Here is a 21902-nt window from a genome sequence, read left to right as displayed (position 1 = left end):
ACATTAGAATATTTAAAAAGGCATTAAATAATTACTTTTATTATTGTTTTTTTCACCTTCTATTTTCCCTGTAATATTAATTGTCATCTACAACTGGCTTGGTCTGTGTTTTGGACCTATTTTATCGGTATGGTCTGGGTTACCATTATTGATTGGTCTAGTATATATGCAATTATGGAATTTAAAATTTTCTGTATTTGCCCATTTTTTGAGTATGGATTGGCCAACTTATTATACATGCATATTGTATGTGGTAGAAACACTACTGTATATTTGTGTATCCTGATGACTACTAAAACAACACTCCCCCTATTTAATTTATATATTTTAACATTTTGCACTACTCACATTAATCACACAAGTTCTATAAAAAAAAAACGTGGTTTACACTTTATCAGTTTCAACTAACATCTCAAGCTCCTTTTTATCATTACCAAACATAGAGTCATTATGCATTTTATTTTATCAATAATAATATATATAACTAATATATAAAGTTAAACTCTTAGTCAGGCCACGAGATAGCGACACTTGGCGTCCCAACTTGAAGTGTCGCGCCACATAGGTGATGTATAAAGATTATTTTGACACATATGATTTATTTGTTTAATAAAAAAATTGGATAGATTTATATAGACTTTATAAGATAAAAATTGTTATTTTAAAAATTTTATTTTCAATAAAATTTGGATAGAATTTTAGGATAAAATTGTTAGTTTAGAGTTTTATTTCGGTAAAATATTAATATATGTACAAATTAAATTATAATTTTATTCAAAAAAAACTCTCAATACTGGACATCACACGGTGCATAAAACTTGATAGAATTTATTTTTAATAATATTAAATAAAAAGTTTAATTTTAAAATTTGATAAACAATTGGACATCGCACAGTGCATAAAACTAGTTTAATTTAAAATACAATTGTAACAAATTATGTATAATTAAAGGGTTGTGATAAAAGTGCATGGGATATAAATGACAAAATACATTAGATTTGATATCTTACTTTTGCATGTGGGCAATGGCATGTGTTATTCCTTATTTTGTCCATCATTTCCGTTTACTTTGCAACCACAACGAACTTGTCACATCTACAAAATTTGTTATTTCGGGAATATGCCACTTTTAGCAAATCTTAGTGGTCATAAATTCGATAAGATAAGAATATGTATGTCATATTTTTAATATAGTCTATAATATTAGCCATGTACTTACCTTTGCTCTACTATAAATAGGCATACATTGCTCAATTCATAACATCACACAAAAACATATAATATGGTTAATATAGGAGTATAATTATTATACTATGGCATGAAGAAGTATAGAGAGTGAAATGCAGCCAAGGATGACTTGCCGGAAGTTTTATTAATAATTTTAGTTGCAACTTTATTAATTAAGTGATTATATTTACTTCCCGGCAGGTTGTCCTTGGCTACATTTGGTTCTCTTCTTCTCATGCCAACCTATATAGACATTTTCCAGAGGCTTATGCATTGGATGGTGTTTGGAACTCGTCTATATCCATGTGTCGTCATTTGTATCTTTTCTATATTGTGGTGCAAGTAATGAAAGGAAACGGAAAATATAGGTAAACTCAACTCATTTTTTAATTTACTTTCACTTCTACTCTTCTAGGGGTTTGGAGTAAGGATAGTAAAGTAATTTAACTATTTATGATTATTTTTCATGTTCACAAAACAATGCATAAAATCTTGTGCCTAAACACAAATGTAAAATAGTGCTGGGTTTATTGGGCCAAAATGGGTTTCTTGATTGAGTTTTTTTGGGGCCAAACTCGAATTTTGAACTTAAAATGCACTTTTAGCCTTGTCCAAACCTGCACTTTTTTCAAGCTAGACCGGATCGATCGGGCAAGCGCTTCAAACCATTATTAATCACCTCTAAGTATAGATCACAAAATAAGGCCAAAATTGAGCGTATAAATAGTGCAAAAGTCAAACTAGGTCAAGTAAAAAAAGAACAGAAGAAGCAATTCATTAACATGTTTTGTAGAATCCTTTTTTCTGAATTTAGTAATGGTCATCACCTTTATTTATTCATAAATAAAACTAGTAATGTAACAGTTAAATAGGGAAAGTTTAAATAGGGAAGATGATCGGAGCCGGTGGAACTATCTTTTCCTTAGGGTAGCAATCCCAACCTGAATCTGGGGTGTAAGACAAATCAAAATGCTTAGGAATCCAATCTTCTCCCCTTGATTTCCTTCGTTTCAGGAGTTCTCTTTCCTTTTCTTCCACTGCTCTCTTTGCCTCTCTTGCTTTGTCCCAATCTTTGCTTAGAATAGCTTTGCTCACTTCTGCCCACACTGTTGCTGATTCACTTTGCCACACTCCCTTAAAATGATGTATACATGGATAATCATTAGAATAAGTACATCAGGTCATTACAACCGAGCTAGTTTAGTTGTTAAAGTATTTTATAATTGTTATCACTATATCAAAAGTTCAACAGTATGTAATGGTGTGATTTATTTACCTGATTTTCATTTATATAAACTTATCTTATTTTATATATTTAAATGAACTTAGATAAACTTATTAGGCCTTATTAAAACTATATATTTTTAGTTGTAGTTTGAACTTGGGTACCCTTTAAATTATCATAACTTATTTTCCCTGATCTTATCTTATTTTAACTTACTTTGTTTTATCTGAACTTATTAAACCTAAAATAACTGAAAATAAAGTCTACATAATATATAGGCCCCAAGTTCCTCTGAAGTATTTTTCCCCCCTTAAAAATGTCTTTTTCTTGATTAACTAGGATTATGTATCAATTGTTACAGAGTATTACATACATATATTTAGAGCCTTTCTTTGCACATACATGACCAGCATCTATCAAGGTCTTCTTCTCTCTAACTTATAGTCTTATACTAATAAGCAAAAGCGAAAATACATGGCTTGAAAAGAATTACTTCCTCCATTTTTTTAGTTGCACCACTTTTTTAAAAAGGAAGTTTTAAATTATTTACATCACTTTTCTTGTAACTAATAAATTCTCTGTATCTCTCTCCTACAAGATGACATCCATTTATTTTTTCTTTCTACCACTCTTTACTCTGAAAATTGTCTAAAATTTTGTGAAAACAAAAGTAATGCAACTAAAAAAAACAGAGAAAGTATTAAAGAAAGAGGGAGGGAGGGAGGGAGGGGGAGGAGAGGGGAAGGCATGACACCATATGAATTTGTCCCCCTCTCAACAAAAATAGGAGGTAAACTTTACAACTACGTACCTCATTATGGTCCCTTAGAATTGGGGTAGGAAGTGCAGAAATGACCTCTTTTGGATTGTATAGGACTTTGGTTTTCCCATCCGTAGTATCTTTTATATAAACACACCTGAAACCCAAAAAAAAAAAAAAAAAAAAAAAAAAAAATTGATGTTTATATTACTGATAAGCAAGAATATATAGCGTATTTTCTAATTTATATTGACTACTGAAAAGTTATTTTTTACTACAAAAAACTTAAAAAATTTAACCTTGTTTGAATTTAAATATCACATATTCATTTTGATAGAGTAATAATGTGATAACTAATGTCGGATAGAGTTTTTATAACGTAAATTGAACAAATAGCTTACGGGTGGTACCTATCCCAATGGCCATAGATTTCAAATAACTTCTTGGACGAATCAAAGATCTTGCCTTTGATAGACCCATTGCTTCCTCCAAAGCCTAAAAAAGAACCACTATTAAAGTGTAGCTCAGCTTCAAGACCTGTTTCTTGGCACTTAATCTTTACATTTCCCACCCAAGAAGCACCTGGTTTTGGTAAGAACCTATATTGTAGCATTGGAGAGTTCATCACATAACTTTCTCCCTTTTCTAGTAGATTTAGCCTCCTCTTTCCATGGATCACTGCATCTATGACAGTTCCTATATTAAAGAGGAAGAAAATTGATTAAAACCAAATATATTTAATTAGAGAACAAAATCATGTGTAATGCATTTTTTTTTGTTTTTTTGTTTTTTTATCAATCATGTATAATGATTAAATTTACGGATATTGAATTCGTAATTTCGTAATAGTAATCTTGCAACTAAGCTACTTTATAATGGCTATAGAAATCTTTTAGAAAGGGTAAGTTTCGTAACTATTATACTATTAGTAGTACCACACTAAAACTTTAACTAATTAAGCTAATTAGCATTCATACATCTATGTGTGAAAATCACATGTACTACGACAATAATTTTTACTTTTGCACAATTAATTTTGAGAAATCTAACACCCAAAATGTAAATTAATTTTATCAAACTAAAAACTAGAAATTGAATACTCGGTAAGAAATTATATCAACTAATTAGTAGGAAGTAATTATATAAATCTCTTAGGTTAGTTGAGTGATTCTAGGGAATTTAAAATGCACCCTAGCAAATTAAAAGAGTAATTAGAATACCATAGAATTTAGGAACAGCATGTTGGCACCAAATGAGCTCAATATTGTTAGCCTCGTCTGTTCCATGCATTGCGGTTACTGGCGGGTGATGAGAAACCTACAAACAACGAGCCAGAAAATTAAATATGGTATAATTGATGTTTAAAATAACATGAATGGAAATATAACATATTTTATTTTATAAAAAAATACACTTTAATAATTTTAACTATTGGCGATTTAATTCAAATAATCCCAATTAAGATTTATAATCTAATAATTCTAAGTATGAGTTTATTTTGCCTCCAATAGTCCCAATAAATGGTAACCTGTTGTTAATGTAAAAAAAAAATAATAAAAATAAAAATGTTTTTTACTCCGTAAAAGTTATGTGTCAGCACCTGATTGGTGTAGTATTAGAAAAAAATCGTTCCCAGCCACCCCCTTTCCTTCCCTGTGAAACCATAAGCTAACCCCAGCCCATCAAAAACCGGTCGGCCGGCCACCTCCCACCTCCCTAATTTCCCGAAAATGGTCGACCCTCTCTTCCCACCTCCGAAACTCGCCGTTCGACCTTCTCAATCCCTGAATTTCCAAGCGCGCGTCAAACTCTAGTCAAGGGTTTCTTGCGAGTTGTTGTTGATTGTTGAGGGTGGCGTTGCAATTGTGGCGAGAAGGTACGGTGGCAATTGGTGGTGGCCGGAATCATTGGCTACAATTTTGGTGCGTTTTTGGTGTGGCTGTGACGGTGGAGTTGATTTGGTGGCCGAAATTTGTGCGGCATTGAGAGAGGGTCGGGCTCTTGTTATTATATATTGTGCAGGTGAAGGCGAAGGCGAAGCAGGGTGGTGATTGGTGGGGCTCTGGTTTAGGAGGGTACCGCCGGTACCGGGTAGGTGCTCTGGCCTCCGACTGGGGTACCCTCTGGTGGTGGTGGGGTTGCTGCCGGCTTTTTTTTTTAACTTCAGTTTTTTTTATTTTTCTAATTTTGGACCAATCAAGTGTTGACATATGTGATGGAAACCTGTTATAACAAGTCTTTGACATGGTGTTCACCGGTTGGAACTATTAGAGGCAAATACATAGTATAGTTAGGATTATTAGATTATAAACCTTACTTGAGATTATTAGAGGTAGATCGACCATAATTGAGAATACTAAAGCGTTTTTTTCTTCCTATTTTTATATGTACTACAAAAGATTGAATTAAATTACTCGTATGTTACAAACATAAGTACGTACTTGTTCAGCTAGGATGTTGAAGGTGCCTCTAGACGCATGATGAGTTTCGCCAAGAATGGGGTTGAATGGGGCAACCCCAAACACCCACATACGAACAGTCGAGAGATTCCAAGCAACAACGGAGATCATCCGATCAACAGCATTCTCTCCGGTCGTGCATTTCCTAAGCATGTCCGTGTTTACACAATAGACTAATTCTCCATAGCATTGCAGTTGTGATTTTGGAAGATTAAACAAGGGAGGTAGCTGAAAATATACACAGTAAAATTTCCTAATTTATTAATGAATTAGAGTAAAAACATAATTTAATTCAATTTTTTTTGGATTTGATTTCCGTACATTGAATATTAACAATTCGCAACTAACTAAACAATGTACGAGTAATTATTAAGAAAAACTCTTTCAATGTAGGGAAGATCTCAAAGTATAGGTTTAGAACTTTGGAAGACAATCATGACATTATTTTTACTGATTCGTCCCCTTAAAATGACCAATTTCTAAGTGGCGTATTATTTATTAATGTAGTAGGTAAGTAAAAAAATCTTACATTGAAACGAGTAAGATCAGTTTCAGGTCTAATGTTCTTGAATAGACTGAAAAATAATTGAAGAATATTGGGAGCCTTGTAATCGGTATCCGACGTCCCTTCTAGAGAGAGTGGAGATGTTAATATGATATCCTTCTTGTTCTCAATCTTCAATTCGTGGACCTAAACATCCATCACCAAACAATAATAAGTTAATCCGTATATAAGACCTCTCTGTAATTTTACGTTGCAAATTTTTTTTTTTAAGGTTATACAATTACATAGAAGCCCCATTATTCGGTAAGAAAATCTATGTTCATTCTCATGATTACTCAAAATGCCTCCAAATTTATTAATTACTACATCTGTTTTTTTATTAATTAGTTACTACAAAGTAATATTTATGTCTTATAAATAACAACCTTTTATTCCAAATAATAAGAAATGAATATAATATTTATTTTCTAAATTTTTCTCCATACTAAATATCACTTCTCCAGTGATAATGGAAAAATAAGATAAATACACGTGTTTTGAAAAGGAGATTGAGTTCTCGTGGAGATTTAAGGTTGCTTCCACGCTAACTTACAATTAAAATTCAAGCTGGTTACCTAATCAGTGCTTTTCAGGGCCTCACAGTTATGCACAAGGAAATACATAACAATGACAATTTTGTAAATAATGACATTTCGAGAGTACTACTGAGAGGTAATATAGTATTACTGAACATTCTCAGTGGTACTTTATATAATTACAGTAGTATAAAAGACACTCTTAGGGCCTGTTCTGATTGACTGAACTGAACTGAATTTATTGGAGCTGAATTAAACTGAATATTTTATGAGTGAAGGAAATTAAGAACTAAAGTGAACTGAAATGAAAATAAGTTGAAGAGAACAGACCCTTAGTAGTACTTAATAAAACATCTCAGTAGTACTATTAATACTTTCACTGGTATAAAAGGTTGTTATGTAATTTTACTTACATCTAACGGTGATGTATTATGACTTACTCGCTACCTAACAATCATTAATGCATTGAATAGTAAAATTTGTTTGATTCTAGATGGTAATGTTAAATGCGCAAAAGCTAAGCAACCTAGAACGGAGTAAAACAGATAACATTGAGTGCTGTTAATTACTCCGACATGCATGGTCAGCCAAATGGCTGCCGTGTGCAACGTGGTCTTTATAAGTGTACCTGACGGCCGACATGGCAACATTAAGTACTATGGATGCGTTCTGTTTAGCCAATTTTAGTTATGTAAATTTTACCTACATTTAATTGTTCCAAATTATTAACTTTTTTTTTTTTTTTTTTTTTTTTGCAAAAATAAGGTGGAAAAAAAAACCTAAATAATTATAGTTGCCTCCTAACAAATGGAAAGAGACATACCCAAAAACAACGTTTAAAATAGGTAATGATGTAATTCCTCTTTTTTTTTTTTTTTTTTTTTTTTTTTTTTTTTTTTTTTTTTTTTTTTTTATATACACATATTTTTTTAAAGTTTCAAATTAGTATGTTTCTTTCCATTTGTTAGGAGGCAACTAAAAATTATCGTAAATACCTCATTTTGCCTATTAAAAGTACCTCGGTTAGCGTGATCCACACAAAACGATATATTTTCAATAATTTTTAGTCAATTTTGACCTCAAATCGGACCCAAAGGTCCAAAATGACCCCCAAAACCTCTAAAGAACATGTTTTTGGCATGAATATCGAATAATTTTTTTAAAAATCGTTGAATTTAATGGTTCCTCGGCTGGTGGTGAAAAATAACTTTTTGATTTTTAGTTGGTTGTAAAATAAAACTTTTAAAAGTTTGGTGGTAAAAAAACAATTTCATGTTTTTTCTTGGTGGTAAAAAAAAATAAAAATAAATAAATAAAATTAAAAAAACGTTTATGTAACTCTATTTTCATAAGCGTAAAAATTATAAAAATATACAATGAAATGAATCTAACAAAACCATACATGATTATATTATCTGCTATTGATTAATGGGAATTTATGGTCAAAATTTGTGAATAATCTATAACTATAACCTGTGTACACATGTCATTTTATCATTAAAAAATTTCCCTCTAATTTGCTTATGACATCATCATTTTTTTTCCCTATTTTTGTCTTTCGAAATTCAAGATTGGAAAAAATAATTCTTAAAAAGAAATATAAGTGTGAACATCAATTAATCAAAAACATATTAATGAATTTTCTCTTTTCAAAAACCCTCAAATCGTGCATCGCACGAGTACTAATCTAGTATAAATTAAGTTTTCCACCTTAGCCCTCTTTATTTGCAGGGATAAGAACTGTATTTTACTTGATAGTTTGTGTTTCTTAATAATATTATTTATTATTTAATTTATATACTTCCTTTTTTCTTTTTCTAAATTAATCACGTATGGAGTTCTACATTATCCACACAAATTTATTTCTTGACCATATTTTGTGATTTATATGTTAATGAAAACTTATAGTTAAGTAAGGTGGAGTTAGATTCGCCTGAATATATACTTTCAAAATATAAATTTTTTATAATTCTTTCTAAAATAAATTAGAAGCATTAATTGTATAAAACGTGCATTGACAAATATGAAAACCCAAATATTACAATTACAAGTAAAAAAGAATGGAGGAAGTGAGGAACTATATACACACAGATTATATGTTTTCAGCCATTATAATGTAAAAAGTTTTTTAATATTATATCTATCTATTAATAGTTTGTGAAAATGAGGAATTAGCTCAATTGGTTAGAGGCCCCCTTTCAGTGTCAAGAGATCTTTCAGTTTCAGAAGACCTTGAGACGGATTCTCATCAATGATCACTTGACCTTGTGAGCTTGTGGCTTTCCAAACACCAAAAGAAAAATCTATTAATAGTTTGTTATTTAAAATTAAAAACGTGTTGTAAATTTAAGGTTTTGTGGTTGAGACTTGAGAGGCTATTTTCAAACGGTCAGCTTCATATGGCAACTTAACAAAAAAACACGTGAATTTTAATTAATTACCATTTTTTTTTATTTGTCAAAGTTTAATGCCAACGTTACTGATGTTGATAACCTTGTCTATGAATTGAAACTATACGAGGTAACACAATGAGGGAAAAAAACTCAAAAAAGTGTACGAACGAAGACTAGCTACCTTGTTAATCTTTGGATTTATGTATTGAGTTAATAAAATGTAAAAGCCTTTATTTAAAAAAAAACATCTATAGAGCATTCATAATAAGATAGTACGTTTCTTAAAACACGTCAATCAAGAAGTTAATTATACTCACTCCAATCCACTCAGCTGAAAAAACCATGTATAAATTAAAAGAAAGTCATCCTCTAATATAATACGAGTATTAATTCATTTGAGCTAAATGTCTAGTTTTAGTCAAAATTTGTGAGATTAATATTAGTACAACAATGCAATACAAATAGACGTTATAGTATATCTTCCCTCGATCAAGTTTCCATATGCAATTAAAAGAATGGAACCTTAGAATAAAGGCTGGAATTCTAAAGTAGAAATAACGACGTCACTATTCTGCTACCTCAATCCTTTATTATTAGCAATGACATACTCCGTATATATGTAAGGCTAACACATATTCTCATGAGGTAAGGGCATGGAATTGTGGAAAAGATTTACGTAATTTAAAACTTATTCTCCATAATAAGCCAAGTAATAATCTATGTATGTTAAGTAATCATACAGTAGATGAGAAACAAAATGTATACTTGTACGGAGTATGTAAAAGTAAAAGAAATTTTGAGCTAAACCATAATGTCTATAAATGTATACGAAGTTCAAGTATAATGCAAATTAAATCCTTTAATTTAAGTGGTTCAAACAAAGAATAACAAAGCATCAAAGTTCATTAAAAAAAAAAACACAAATCTAGAAAGAGTTTAAATATATATATATATATATATATATATATATATATATATATATATATTTTGTAACTATAAGCTCAATAAACAAAAATAAAAAGAGAGAGAGAGAGAGAGAGAGAGTTGCGTACCATTATGATATGATGAGGTGATGAAGAAGAGAGAAGAGAAGAGTTGATATTTTAATTTAGGGGTGAAAAATTATTAAGTGTTGGAAGTGTTGAGTGAGGAGACAAATAAATAAATAAATAAGCAAGGTTTTAAATGTTTATGCCGCTTTTGTGGTTTGAGAATGCGAGGTAGTTCATGTATGCAATGGTTGTACTTCAACGACACACGAAGAATATACGTTGGTTGTTAGATATTTCATGAACTTGCTATTTACTCCATCCATGTTGTAGTATGTGAAGGGGAGTGTTGTCGTGTTGAAGTATAAATTTCTCAAACAACACATGTAAGTGTCCCATGTTGAGAAAAGAATAGAGAGTTAAACACTTTATAATGTTAAGAGGCTACTTTTTTCATTGTCATATGATTTATAGATGGAACTTCCTCTGATCTTGTGAAGTGAACTCTTTTGTTTTATTTGTAAGTGGGTCCAAATCCGTATGTAGCAATTCAATTGATCTAACGTGTTCCCTTCAACTAAAGTAAAGTGATTTGTTTACATCCATCTCAATATGAAGTTATGAACTATCAACAATTAAATACTCTTATAAAATTAAGTATAGGTATGTATTATTAAGTGGGTATTCATTCTCTAAAGAAATTGTATTTTTGTTACATTTCTATTTTTAATAAAATGTTCTAGTCCACACAAGGATTTGATTTTTTATTTTTTTATTTATTTTTTTAATTTTATGTGTCACATCTGGATAATTAATGACTGTTTTGGCCCTTTTGGACTGTCATAGATGTTTCGATTAAGAAAAGAACAACGAGGACGTACAATTGACAAGTAACTAACAGAATTGATAAGTAGTAAAGAGGTAGTACAAAATTAGATAGGATAATTGATTGTAAAGACCCTGGATAATTTCCTATTAATATTTTTTTTTTTTTGGAGGAAACGTCAGGCAGGCATAGTGGTTGTTCGGAATTTGTTTGTATGGGTCCGTTTCCGCAAAGTCTTGTAATTTACAATTTCCTATTAATATACTATGGCGTTAAATTTTAATTGCAATTAATATATTTCACACATAGTGTACTTTCTCATTTTGTGTACTTGAAATTGTAGATTTTTTAAAAAACGTACTCACAATTATTTTGACATACATCTTTAATTTGTAATTTAAACGTAAAGAAAAATAAAGCATAATTTTGGCTTAATTAAACTAGTCAACTTTAATTGGTATGTGAACTTAGCTTATCTAAAATTTATTTGAAATTATTATCACTTTTCTAAACTTATTTTATAAATCTTGGTAGTACCTGTCACACACAGCGCACCTAGACCCACTCCCCTACCCCGCCCCCGTCGTCGTCCTTCCCCCTAAACCACCATAGGCCCACCACGAAACCCTTTCCCTCCCCCAATATCCTTAAAAAAAAATCCTTCCCCACCGACTAAACTGCCCATCGCCCCTCCCCCAACCCTCGAAACCCCTATTTGCTAGGGTTTTGAGGATGGACGAGGTGGAAATTGGAGGTTTTTGCGATGAGGGAGGTTTTTTCAGGGATTTCGGGGGGATACGGTGGTTTTGGGGTGGCGAACAACGACAAGGGGTAAGGGGAAAGGCGACATCATTGTCGGCCAGCGCAGGGGAGGTGGGTATGGGGTAGGAGAACCCTGGCTGCGATGGGAGTGTGATGCCGGAGGGTGGCTAGAGCTGCCAGGGAGGTGGTGGTGGTCTTTAGTTGATTAATTAAATTTTATTTAATTTTCATTTTTTTAAATTTTTTTTTACCAATTACATCCTGACACGTGTTAAATAACTTGTTAAGACAAGTTGGATGACCGGTTGGGACCATTAGAAGCAATTGGTATTAAAGTTCGGATTATTAAAAAATAATTGAAAGTTGGGATTATTTTGGGCGAATGAGGCAAATTTGGGATTACAATTGTCAATTTATAAGTTTTATTTAAATTATCATGTTAGTTCCTTAAGGATTTCATTTTTTTTTTTTTTGGTTATTTTGACTTTTTTGTGAGACAATTAACGCTCAATCACAAACTGTAAAAATGGATGGAGTAATTCGTAATTCATAAAATATATGACAAAAATCCTCACTGATTATTGGTCTCCTCCCAACCGGTACAAACTTGTGAACTTGATTTGAATGAAGGAAAATGGCAATGTATGTGTGGATTACATTAGTTTCTTGACTTTCTTCTTTGATAGATTGAGTTATTGCTGTTATAAAGTGAAAACTTACCGTTTGTAATTTATTATTGTTTTCATTAATGGTTATACATACCCTACCAAAACATGCTATACTTATCATAGTAGCATCAATCGATGCCTCTTCTAGTGAATCCTTCTATAGTGTGATGCTAGGATCAGAATTCAGATATCAATTAAATCTAAGTAATTTAATTATAAATTTGATTCATAATTATTTGTCAACGTGATACATATAATCTTTTTTTTTTTTTAAACAAATACATACTTCGTATAATCCTTTGTTCTCAATTAAATACCTATCGCGATGTCACCTTTATATTTAAACTAGTAACGTAACTATTAAATTCGAACCTAATGAAATAAAATGATGAAAGTTGAATAGGAAAGATGAACGGGCCAGTAAAAACTTAAATAGTATAAATCAAGTTATAGAGGAGCAAGAATGAACTTTCAAGTAAAAACTTAGCTTACACTCCGACCTATGCCTTGATACAATCAAGCAATATTTTTGCAAATTTGTTTGATAATTTGTCAACATATATAATACCGTGTAATCCTTAAAAAATTAATTGTCTTGGACTCACAGTGTCATCTTTAAATAGTAACTTTAAACAAGTATAATGTGACTATTAAATTCAAACTGAATGGAATAGAATGTAGAAATTTAAATGGGGAAGATGATCGGAGCCGGTGGAACTATCTTTTCCTTAGGGGAGCAATCCCAACCAGAATCTGGGGTGTAAGACAAATCAAAATGCTTAGGAATCCAATCTTCTCCCCTTGTTTTTCTTTGTTTCAGGAGTTCTCTTTCCTTTTCTTCCACTGCTCTCTTTGCCTCTCTTGCTCTGTCCCAATCTTTGCTTAGAATAGCTTTGCTCACTTCTGCCCACACTGTTGCTGATTCACTTTGCCACACTCCCTTAAAATGACGTATACATTAGAATGAACTTACATGATCTTATTAGGCCTTATCAAAATCATTTTAGTTGTAGTTTGAACTTGGGTACCCTCTAGATTACCATAACAACATAACTTAATAATTTTTTTTTCTTCTGAACTTAGCTTATCTTAACTTAACTGGCCTTAAACCTAAAATAACTGAAAATAAAGTCAACAAAATAGGCCCTAAATTCCTCTGAAATGTCCTCCCCCCCCCCCCCCCCCTCTCTAAAAATGTCTTTTTTTTTTATGATTAATTAGGATCATATATCGATTGTAACAAGGTATTACATACATATATTTAGAGCATTTCTTTGCACATGACCAACATCTATCAATGTCTTGTTCTCTTTACCTTACAATGTTATACTAATAAGCAAAAGCGAAAATACATCGCTTAAAAAGAATTAACTATTTCCTCCGTTTTTTTAGTTGCATCACTTTCATAAAGAAGAACCCATTTATTTAACTGATAAATTCTCTTTACCTCTCTCCTACCACATGGAACCCATTTATTTTTTCTTTCTACCATTCTGTACTCCAAAAATTGTTCGTGAAAATAAAAGTGATGCAACTTAAAAAACAGAGGAAGTAGTAAGGGGGGGGGGGGGGGCATGACACCCTACGAATTATCCCCTTCTCAACAAAAATTGAAGGTAAACTAAGAAAACAACTACCTCGTTATGGTCCCTTAGAATTGGGGTAGGAAGTGCAGAAATAACCTCTTTTGGACTGTATAGGACTTTGGTTTTTCCATACGTAGTATCTTTTATATAAACACACCTGGAGCAAAAAAAAATAAAAAATGTATATATTATTGTTAAGCAAGAATATATATCATTATTTTTAATTCATATTGACTATTGAGAAGTTATTTTTTACTACTATTAGAAAAAAAAAAAAAAACTTTAAAATTTTCATCTCTATCCGAATTTAATAGTCACATACTCATTTTGATAAAGTAATAATAGATATGATAACTAATATCGGATTGACTTTTTATAACGTAAATTGAACAAATAGGTTACGGGTACCTGTCCCAATGGCCATAGATTTCAAATAACTTCTTGGACGAATCAAAGATCTTGCCTTTGATAGCCCCATTGTCCCCTCCAAAGCCTAAAAAAGAACCACTTTTAAAGTGTAGCTCAGCTTCAAGTCCTGTTTCTTGGCACTTAATCTTGACATTTCCTACCCAAGAAGCACCTGGTTTTGGTAATAACCTATATTGTAGTATTGGAGAATTCATCACATAACTTTCTCCCTTTTCTAAGAGATTTAGCCTCCTTTTTCCATGTATCACTCCTTCTATGACGGTTCCTATGTATTAAAAGAGGAACAAAATCGATTAAAACTAAAGATAATTAAATAGAGAACAAACTCATCAAGTCTTGGGTATCACCCTCAAAACTTTAACTAACTAAGCTAGTTAGCATCCACACGTCTGTGCAGTGAGAGATGATATATCGATGCATTTCCCAAAGTCAAAAAACATGGAAACCACTTGTACTACTACAATAGTTTTGTACTTTAATTTGCACAATTAATAATTTTGAGAAATAATCTAAAATCCAAAATGTAAATCAATTTCAGTTTTATCAAACTAAAAACTAGAAATTGGATAAGATATCGAACATGCTCGATCTAACAGTTTAGTTTGGTTCAAAATAAACAATCAACAACTAATCAATAGGTAAGTAATTATATAAATCTCTTAGATTAGTTGAGTGATTCTTAAGGAATTTAAAATGCACCCTAGCAAATTAAAGAAGTAATTAGAATACCATAGAATTTAGGAACAGCATGTTGGCACCAAATGAGCTCAATATTGTTAGCCTCGTCTGTTCCATGCATTGCGGTTACTGGCGGGTGATGAGAAATCTACAAATAAGGAGCCAAAAAAGATGATACTAGTGTTTAAAATTATACAAATTATAACATTTTTTTTAAAGGTTATGAAGACCCCTTCTGAACCGGCACTTTTCACAAATTTAGCCGGTTTAACTCTGCAAGTCAATGCTTAAGAATAGAGGGGGAGGTAAGGGAATCCCCCTACTCCCAATTATTTTGTAGTTAATGGGGCTTGAACATGTGATCTCAAAGTTATAAGGTACGTGAATTCACCATCAACTCTAAATTTAGTTTTTAATTTATATATGTACTACAAAAGATTTAATTAAATTACTTGTACGTTACGAACGTACGTACTTGTTCAGCTAGGATGTTGAAGGTGCCTCTAGACGCATGGTGAGTTTCGCCAAGAATGGGGTTGAACGGGGCAACTCCAAACACCGGCATACGAACAGTCGAGAGATTCCAAGCAACAACGGAGATCATCCGATCAACAGCATTCTCTCCGGTCGTGCATTTTCTAAGCATGTCCATGTTTACACAATAGACTAATTCTCCATAGCATTGTAGTTGTGATTTTGGAAGATTAAACAAGGGAGGTAGCTGAAATTATACACATTGAAATATATATATATATATATATATATATCATACTTTTATTAATGAATTATAGCAAAAACATAATTTAATTCACATTTTTGGATTTGATTAGCAACTAACTAACAATGTACGAGTAATTCTTAAGAAAGACTATTTCGGTGTGGGGAAGATCTCAAAATATGTGTTTAGAAGAAAGTTATGACATTATTTTTACTGATTCGTTCCCTTAAAATGACTAATTTTGTATGTGGCGTATTATTTATTAGTAGGTAAGAAAAAAAAATTAAAAAAATTAAAAAAAAACCTTACATTGAAACGAGTAAGATCAGCTCCAGGTCTAATGTTGTTGAATAGACTTAAAATCAATTGAAGAGTATTGGGAGCCTTGTAATCGGTATCCGATGTCATCCCTTCTAGAGAGAGTGGAGATGTTAATATGATATCCTTCTTATTCTCAATCTTCAAATCGTGAACCTAAACATCCATCACCAAACAATTATAAGTTACCTCGTATATAAGGCCTCTCTGTAAGTTTTTAGTTGCAAAGTTTTAGGTTATACAAGTACATAGACGCCTCATTATTCGATAAGAAAATCTATGTTCATTTCCATGATTACTCAAAATGACGTCAAATTTATTACTACACCTATTTCTTATTAATTAGTTACAACAAAGTACATATGTATAACCCTTAAAAAAAAAAAAAAAAAAAAAAAGTGCATATGTATAATTTTTTTTATGACAAATGAATATGAAAATGAGCTTTTATAATAAAAATTATGTGATGATATAGATTAAACTAGTAACATTTACTTCAGTACTCGTACTATTTGAAATAAATCTTTCCAATCATTATTGAACATCAAAATATATTATCCAATGTTTAGTATCCTAAAATTATTAGTTTACTTCATTCTTCCATTGTTATTTTTAAAAAAAATAATTTTAAAAAGTTCAATATATATTTTGGGTTAAATATTTAAAGTAGCATTAGCAAAAGGTTTTAAATTATGAATGAGAAAATAATAGAAATGAGATTATTTTTTGTTATTATAAATTGTTGTTAAATTTACATGTATAAATTTAATCATTAAATCTTCAAAATTATGAATATGATTAAATCTTTCTAACAAAATGTTGTAAATATAAAACAAACCATAGGAATAGGAGAAAAAAAAAAAAAGGGAATAGCTTAAAAAGTTCAAAAGACACGTATTTTGGCTTGCATATAGAAGTATAAAATAGCTAGCTATAGGTTTTATTTTATGTATGAGCAATAAAAAAAATAATAATAATTTTTGTGATTATAGATTGTTGTTAAATATACATAAGTAAAATCAAACATTAAATTTTCAAGTTTATAAATATGATTAACCCTTTTTAGCAAAACATTATAGACATAACGTGTCATTGAAGTAGTGAGTGAAGTTAAGTATAATGAACACAAGGTCATGAGTTCAAACTTTAATGCTAACAATTCATCATTTTTGTTTAATGAATACCAATAATCGTATGATATGACGCCACAATATTTTTCTAGTAATGATGATATGTGGTGAGCTCATGTCTTTCCATTGAGTTTTAATCCCATATATACGGAGTATATAGATACAAACGTTGCATTAATGCATTGAATAGTAAAATTTGTTTGATTCTAGGTGGTAATGTTTTTTTTTTTTTTTTTTTTTGACGGGTAGGTGGTAATGTTAAATGCGCAAATGCTAAGTGAAGCTACCTAGTAAACAGATTTAGTTGAACATTGAATGCGGTTAATTACTACGAGTATGCAAGGTCAGCCAAATGGCTGCCGTGGGCAACGTGGTCTTAATAAGTGTAACCGACAAATGGTAACATTAAGGACTATAGATGCGTTCTTTTATCTAAATTTTTATTAGTATAGAAAATGGAGCCTAGGTTTAATTGTTCTATCTTATCTAAACTACTGTAACTAATTCTAATCCAAACCTTTTTTTTTGGGCAAAAGTAAGGTGGAAAAAAAAAACCTAAATAATTATATAGAGCTGCCTCCCAACAAATGGAAAGAGAAATATCCAAAAACATTAATAGGTAATGATGTTATAACTTCCCAACTTAATACTAAAAAAAGTATATTAAATGCTTATATGCAGCCCTAAAGACTGCATATATCATTACCCAAATTTTTATACTTCTTTCTAAAATTAATTAAAAGCATTAATTTTATAAAATATGTTTTGACAAACATGAAAATCCAAAAAGAACTGAAAAAGTGATGAAATATATATACACAGATTATATTTATCTGCCATTATATAATGTAAAAAGTTTTTTGTATTATATCTATCTATTAATAGTTTGTGAGAGCGAAGAATAAGCTCAAGTTGTTAGAGTTTCTCTCTCGATTTCAGGAGATTCTGAAATTAGTTCTCATTAGTTGTCCTTGTGGCTCTCCAAACACGAAAAGAAAAATCTGTTAATAGTTCGTTATTTAAAAATAAAAACGCATTGTCATTGTTGAAACTTAAAGTTTGTGGTTGAGACTTGAGAAGTAGAGGCTATTTTCAAATAGTCAGCTTCATATGGATGGCAACTTAACAAAAAACGTACACGTTAATTTTAATTAATTACCATTTTTTTATTTGTCAAAGTCTACTGCCAACGTTACTGATGTTGATAACCTTGTTTATGAATTGAAACTATACGAAGTAACACAATGGTGGGAAAAAAACTCAAAAAGTGTACGAAAGAAGACTAGCTACCTTGTTAATCTTCGGATTTATGTATTGAGTAAATAAAATGTAAAAGCCTTTAGAAAAAACATCTATAGAACGCTTATGTTAAGATAGTACGTACGTTTCTTAAAACACATTAAGAAGTTAATGTTAACTCCAATTAACTCGGCTAAAAAAACCATGTATTAAAGAAAGTCATTCTCTAATACGTAGTAAAATACTTCCTCCATTTCTTATTGGTTGACACGTTTCTTTAGTCATATTTACCAATGCACAAATTCAAATGTTAATATCTTTAATTACCGATAAGCAAAAATTATAAAAAATTAATATTTTAAAAATATATACCGTGATGAATCTAATAAGACCCCACATGACTATATTTTTATTACGTATAAATCACAAAACAAGGGCAAAGGGGAGTGTGTGAATAGTGTTAAAGTCAAAACGTGTCAACTAAAAAAAACGGAGGTAGTATTAATTTATTTGAGCGAAATGTCTAGTTTTGTCATTTTAAGAATGACTATAACTATACTTAAATCCTATTGGTTGATTTATCCTTTTTTTTTAATGGTTGGTCAAACCCTTTTTTATTTTTTCTATTTTTAGTTCTTTTTCTTTTTTCCAAAAAGTAATTTTTGATTTTTGAAAAACTTATTTTTATTTTCATAATTATTATATTAAAATCACTTTTTAATAAAGTAAAATAAGATTAAATTAAAAAAAATCAAAATCAAAATTTCATTCTTCGTTATTGTTCAATGATTTGCTACCCACCCACCATTACCAAACCCCCCTAAACCCATTGCCATCACCCGCCATCACCACCGCCGTACTAGCCTCCAACACCCGTCCCACCACCACGAACCGAGATGACGAAATTCACACCTACAAACCCAGAATTGTTGGGTTAGTGTGGCCCAAATTCCATAGCCCAACTCATTATATGTCAAGCTGAGGTTTCTCAACATTTCTAGAAAATTCTAAAAGTATTGAAAAATTAATGGAGAATGGTGGAATAATCTAGAACTAGTGAATACAACACAACACAAGAAGCCATACATATACAAGCCTTCCTACATACTACACCTCCTTGTACTATTTACCTTCTCTACGAATTCATTATTCCTACTTTGTAATACTCCTTAGCGAGTAATATAGAGAGAGTTATATTGTAATATAAACAGGGATACGTGTACTCTCTTATTTTCAAATAGTGGAATAAAAGAGATCGTCGTTAAATATCGTGTGTCCATTTTTACTACTTATCTTGCCTTTATCTATCTCCTACTTATTTTATCAATTTCTACATCTTTAATTTTCTTCGCACTCACCAACCCTAACAAAATTCAAACCATCGCCATAAACCCCACAAAAACTACCCGCAAAACCCGTGAAGCCACCCCAATGCTCTTCGAAAACTGTTCCGACCCATGAGTCCCACCTTAAAAACCCAGAAAGTCAGATTCGGCCATGAATATCACCCTCAAAAACCCACAAAGCCCACGAAATCCCCCACAAAACTGACGAAAACCGCACCCTTATCGACCACCGTTGTTTCGAATATCAGGCCACCACCATATCAACCCACAAAAATCCGATCTTGTGAAATCAATCACCGTTGGGTTGTCGGATCTGACTTTCCGGGTTGTTCATTTTTTTATTTTTTTTTTGAGAACCACTTTCTAGGTTGTTCATGACTTCATGGTAAAATGAAGAACGATAAGAGTATTTTGATTTCAATTTTTTAAATTTAATCTTATTTTTCTATTTTATTAAAAGTGATTTTAATAAAAATAATTATGAAAAAAAAAATTGAAAATCAGAAAATATTTTTTGGAAAAAACAAAAAGAATTAAAAATAGGTTTGACCAATCATTAAAAAAAAAAATCAACCAATAGGATTTAAGAATAATCTTGGTCATTTTAAAGATGACTATAGTAGAACTTTTACTAGTTTTAGTCAAAATTTGTGAGATTAATATTAGTACAACAATGCATTACAAATAGACGTTGCCACCTCAATCTTTATTACTCCGTATTAGAAATGACATGTATATGTAAGTCTAATACATAATCTCATGAGGTAAGGGCATGGAATTGTGGAAAACTCTAAACCTCAACCTCTAAAAAAGATTTACGTAATTTTAAACTTATTATTCTCCGTAATAAACTAAGTAATAATTTATACTACGTATATGTTAAGTAATCATAAAATGAAAAATACTCGGTAGTAAGCTTCATACATAAAGTTCATCAATCTTTCATAATTTTTGTCTATAAAAGTAGTAATTTATATATGTAGTAATTTATATATGTAGTAATTTCTTCTACTTGTATGAAAAAAGTAAAAGAAATTTTGAGCTAAACCATAATGCCTATAAATGCATACGAAGTACAAGTATACTGCAAATCAAATCCTTTAATTTAAGTGGTTCAAACAAAGAATAACAAAGCATCAAATTAAAGTTCATCAATATTTTTACTTCTTTAATTTTTGTCTTTTCACTTCATAAGTTGTCTGCTTATTATTAATACAAGTTACGAAGTAATTAATATGATATTATAGCCTTATTGCCTAGCTAGGCAAAGATGCACACAGATTATATTACAGACATAATAGTAATCTATTGACTATTGTAGTAGACAAGTAGCAATGATAATCTCCTCGAATGTACTCATGGATACTTTATCCCGAGATTATACTATTTTTATTATTGCACTTACTGGAATTATCACTTTATATATATAATAATAATAATAATAATAATAATAATAATAATAATAATAATAAAATCTAGAAAGAGTTTTTTTTTTTTTTTTTTTTTTTTTTTTTTTTTTTTTAACAATAAGCTTAATAAGCAAAAATAAAAAGAGAAGAAAGTTGCGTACCATTATGATATGATGAGGTGATGAAGAAGAGAGAAGAAAAGTGGTGGATATTTTAATTTAGGGGTGAAAAATTATTAAGTGTTGAAGTATTGATTGAGGAGACAAATAAATAAGCAAGGTTTTAAATGTTTCTGCTGCCTTTAAGGTTTGAGAATGCAAGGTAGTTCATGTATGCAATGGTTGTACTTTAACTACGTAGAATTTATGTTGGTTGTTAGATATTTCATGAACTTGCATGCTCTTTAGTCGATCCAACTCAAATTTGTTCTCTTCGATTAAAGCAAAGTGTTCTTATTTGACTAATCCTTAACCCGATTTAAATCACAATACTTTTGTTTACGTCCATCTCAATATAAATCATCAACAATAAAATACTCGTATAAATTAAGTATATGTATGTATTATTAAGCAGTATTTAAGTGGAGAGATAGTCCCAGTTAATTAATTTAATAAACAAAATTTGTTTATCAAATGACAAAATGGTAAATAAAACAATATA

General features: G+C 30.7%; 2 protein-coding genes across 2 annotated transcripts; both read right to left on the bottom strand.

Annotated features, from left to right (window-relative positions):
• Nucleotides 1-1977: 1977 nt before the first annotated feature.
• Nucleotides 1978-10470, bottom strand: LOC145579922 (oxysterol-binding protein-related protein 4B-like). Its single transcript, XM_081637228.1, has 7 exons — nucleotides 10197-10470; nucleotides 6201-6362; nucleotides 5654-5899; nucleotides 4433-4529; nucleotides 3623-3908; nucleotides 3264-3369; nucleotides 1978-2361 (listed from the first exon to the last, which is right to left on the bottom strand). Exons 1-7 carry the CDS (start codon nucleotides 10197-10199, stop codon nucleotides 2107-2109), a joined length of 1155 nt encoding a protein of 384 aa, XP_081493354.1. The 5' UTR covers nucleotides 10200-10470; the 3' UTR covers nucleotides 1978-2106.
• A 2347-nt stretch (nucleotides 10471-12817) lies between these two features.
• On the bottom strand, nucleotides 12818-21534 carry LOC145578673 (oxysterol-binding protein-related protein 4B-like). The gene is made up of 7 exons (XM_081635967.1): nucleotides 21404-21534; nucleotides 16110-16274; nucleotides 15558-15803; nucleotides 15134-15230; nucleotides 14384-14669; nucleotides 14027-14132; nucleotides 12818-13329 (listed from the first exon to the last, which is right to left on the bottom strand). Exons 1-7 carry the CDS (start codon nucleotides 21404-21406, stop codon nucleotides 13075-13077), a joined length of 1158 nt encoding a protein of 385 aa, XP_081492093.1. The 5' UTR covers nucleotides 21407-21534; the 3' UTR covers nucleotides 12818-13074.
• Between the last annotated feature and the right edge of the window lie 368 nt (nucleotides 21535-21902).

Source organism: Chenopodium album, chromosome 14 (assembly GCF_948465745.1).
Source record: "Chenopodium album chromosome 14, dcCheAlbu1.1, whole genome shotgun sequence".
In the NCBI taxonomy this organism is placed as follows: domain Eukaryota; kingdom Viridiplantae; phylum Streptophyta; class Magnoliopsida; order Caryophyllales; family Amaranthaceae; genus Chenopodium; species Chenopodium album.
This window is presented reverse-complemented; position numbering and strand designations above follow the sequence as displayed.

Excerpts from the sequence above, each read along its gene's own strand:
- LOC145579922 (XM_081637228.1), bottom strand. Across the intron at positions 3,909-4,432 it reads TGCTGTTCCTAAATTCTATG|GAACTGTCATAGATGCAGTG; the intron begins GTATTCTAATTA and ends TCTTTAATATAG. Across the intron at positions 3,370-3,622 it reads ATCTATGGCCATTGGGATAG|GTGTGTTTATATAAAAGATA; the intron begins GTACCACCCGTA and ends TTTGGGTTTCAG.
- LOC145578673 (XM_081635967.1), bottom strand. Across the intron at positions 15,804-16,109 it reads CTGATCTTACTCGTTTCAAT|CTACCTCCCTTGTTTAATCT; the intron begins GTAAGGTTTTTT and ends GTATAATTTCAG. Across the intron at positions 14,670-15,133 it reads TGCTGTTCCTAAATTCTATG|GAACCGTCATAGAAGGAGTG; the intron begins GTATTCTAATTA and ends TTTAATACATAG.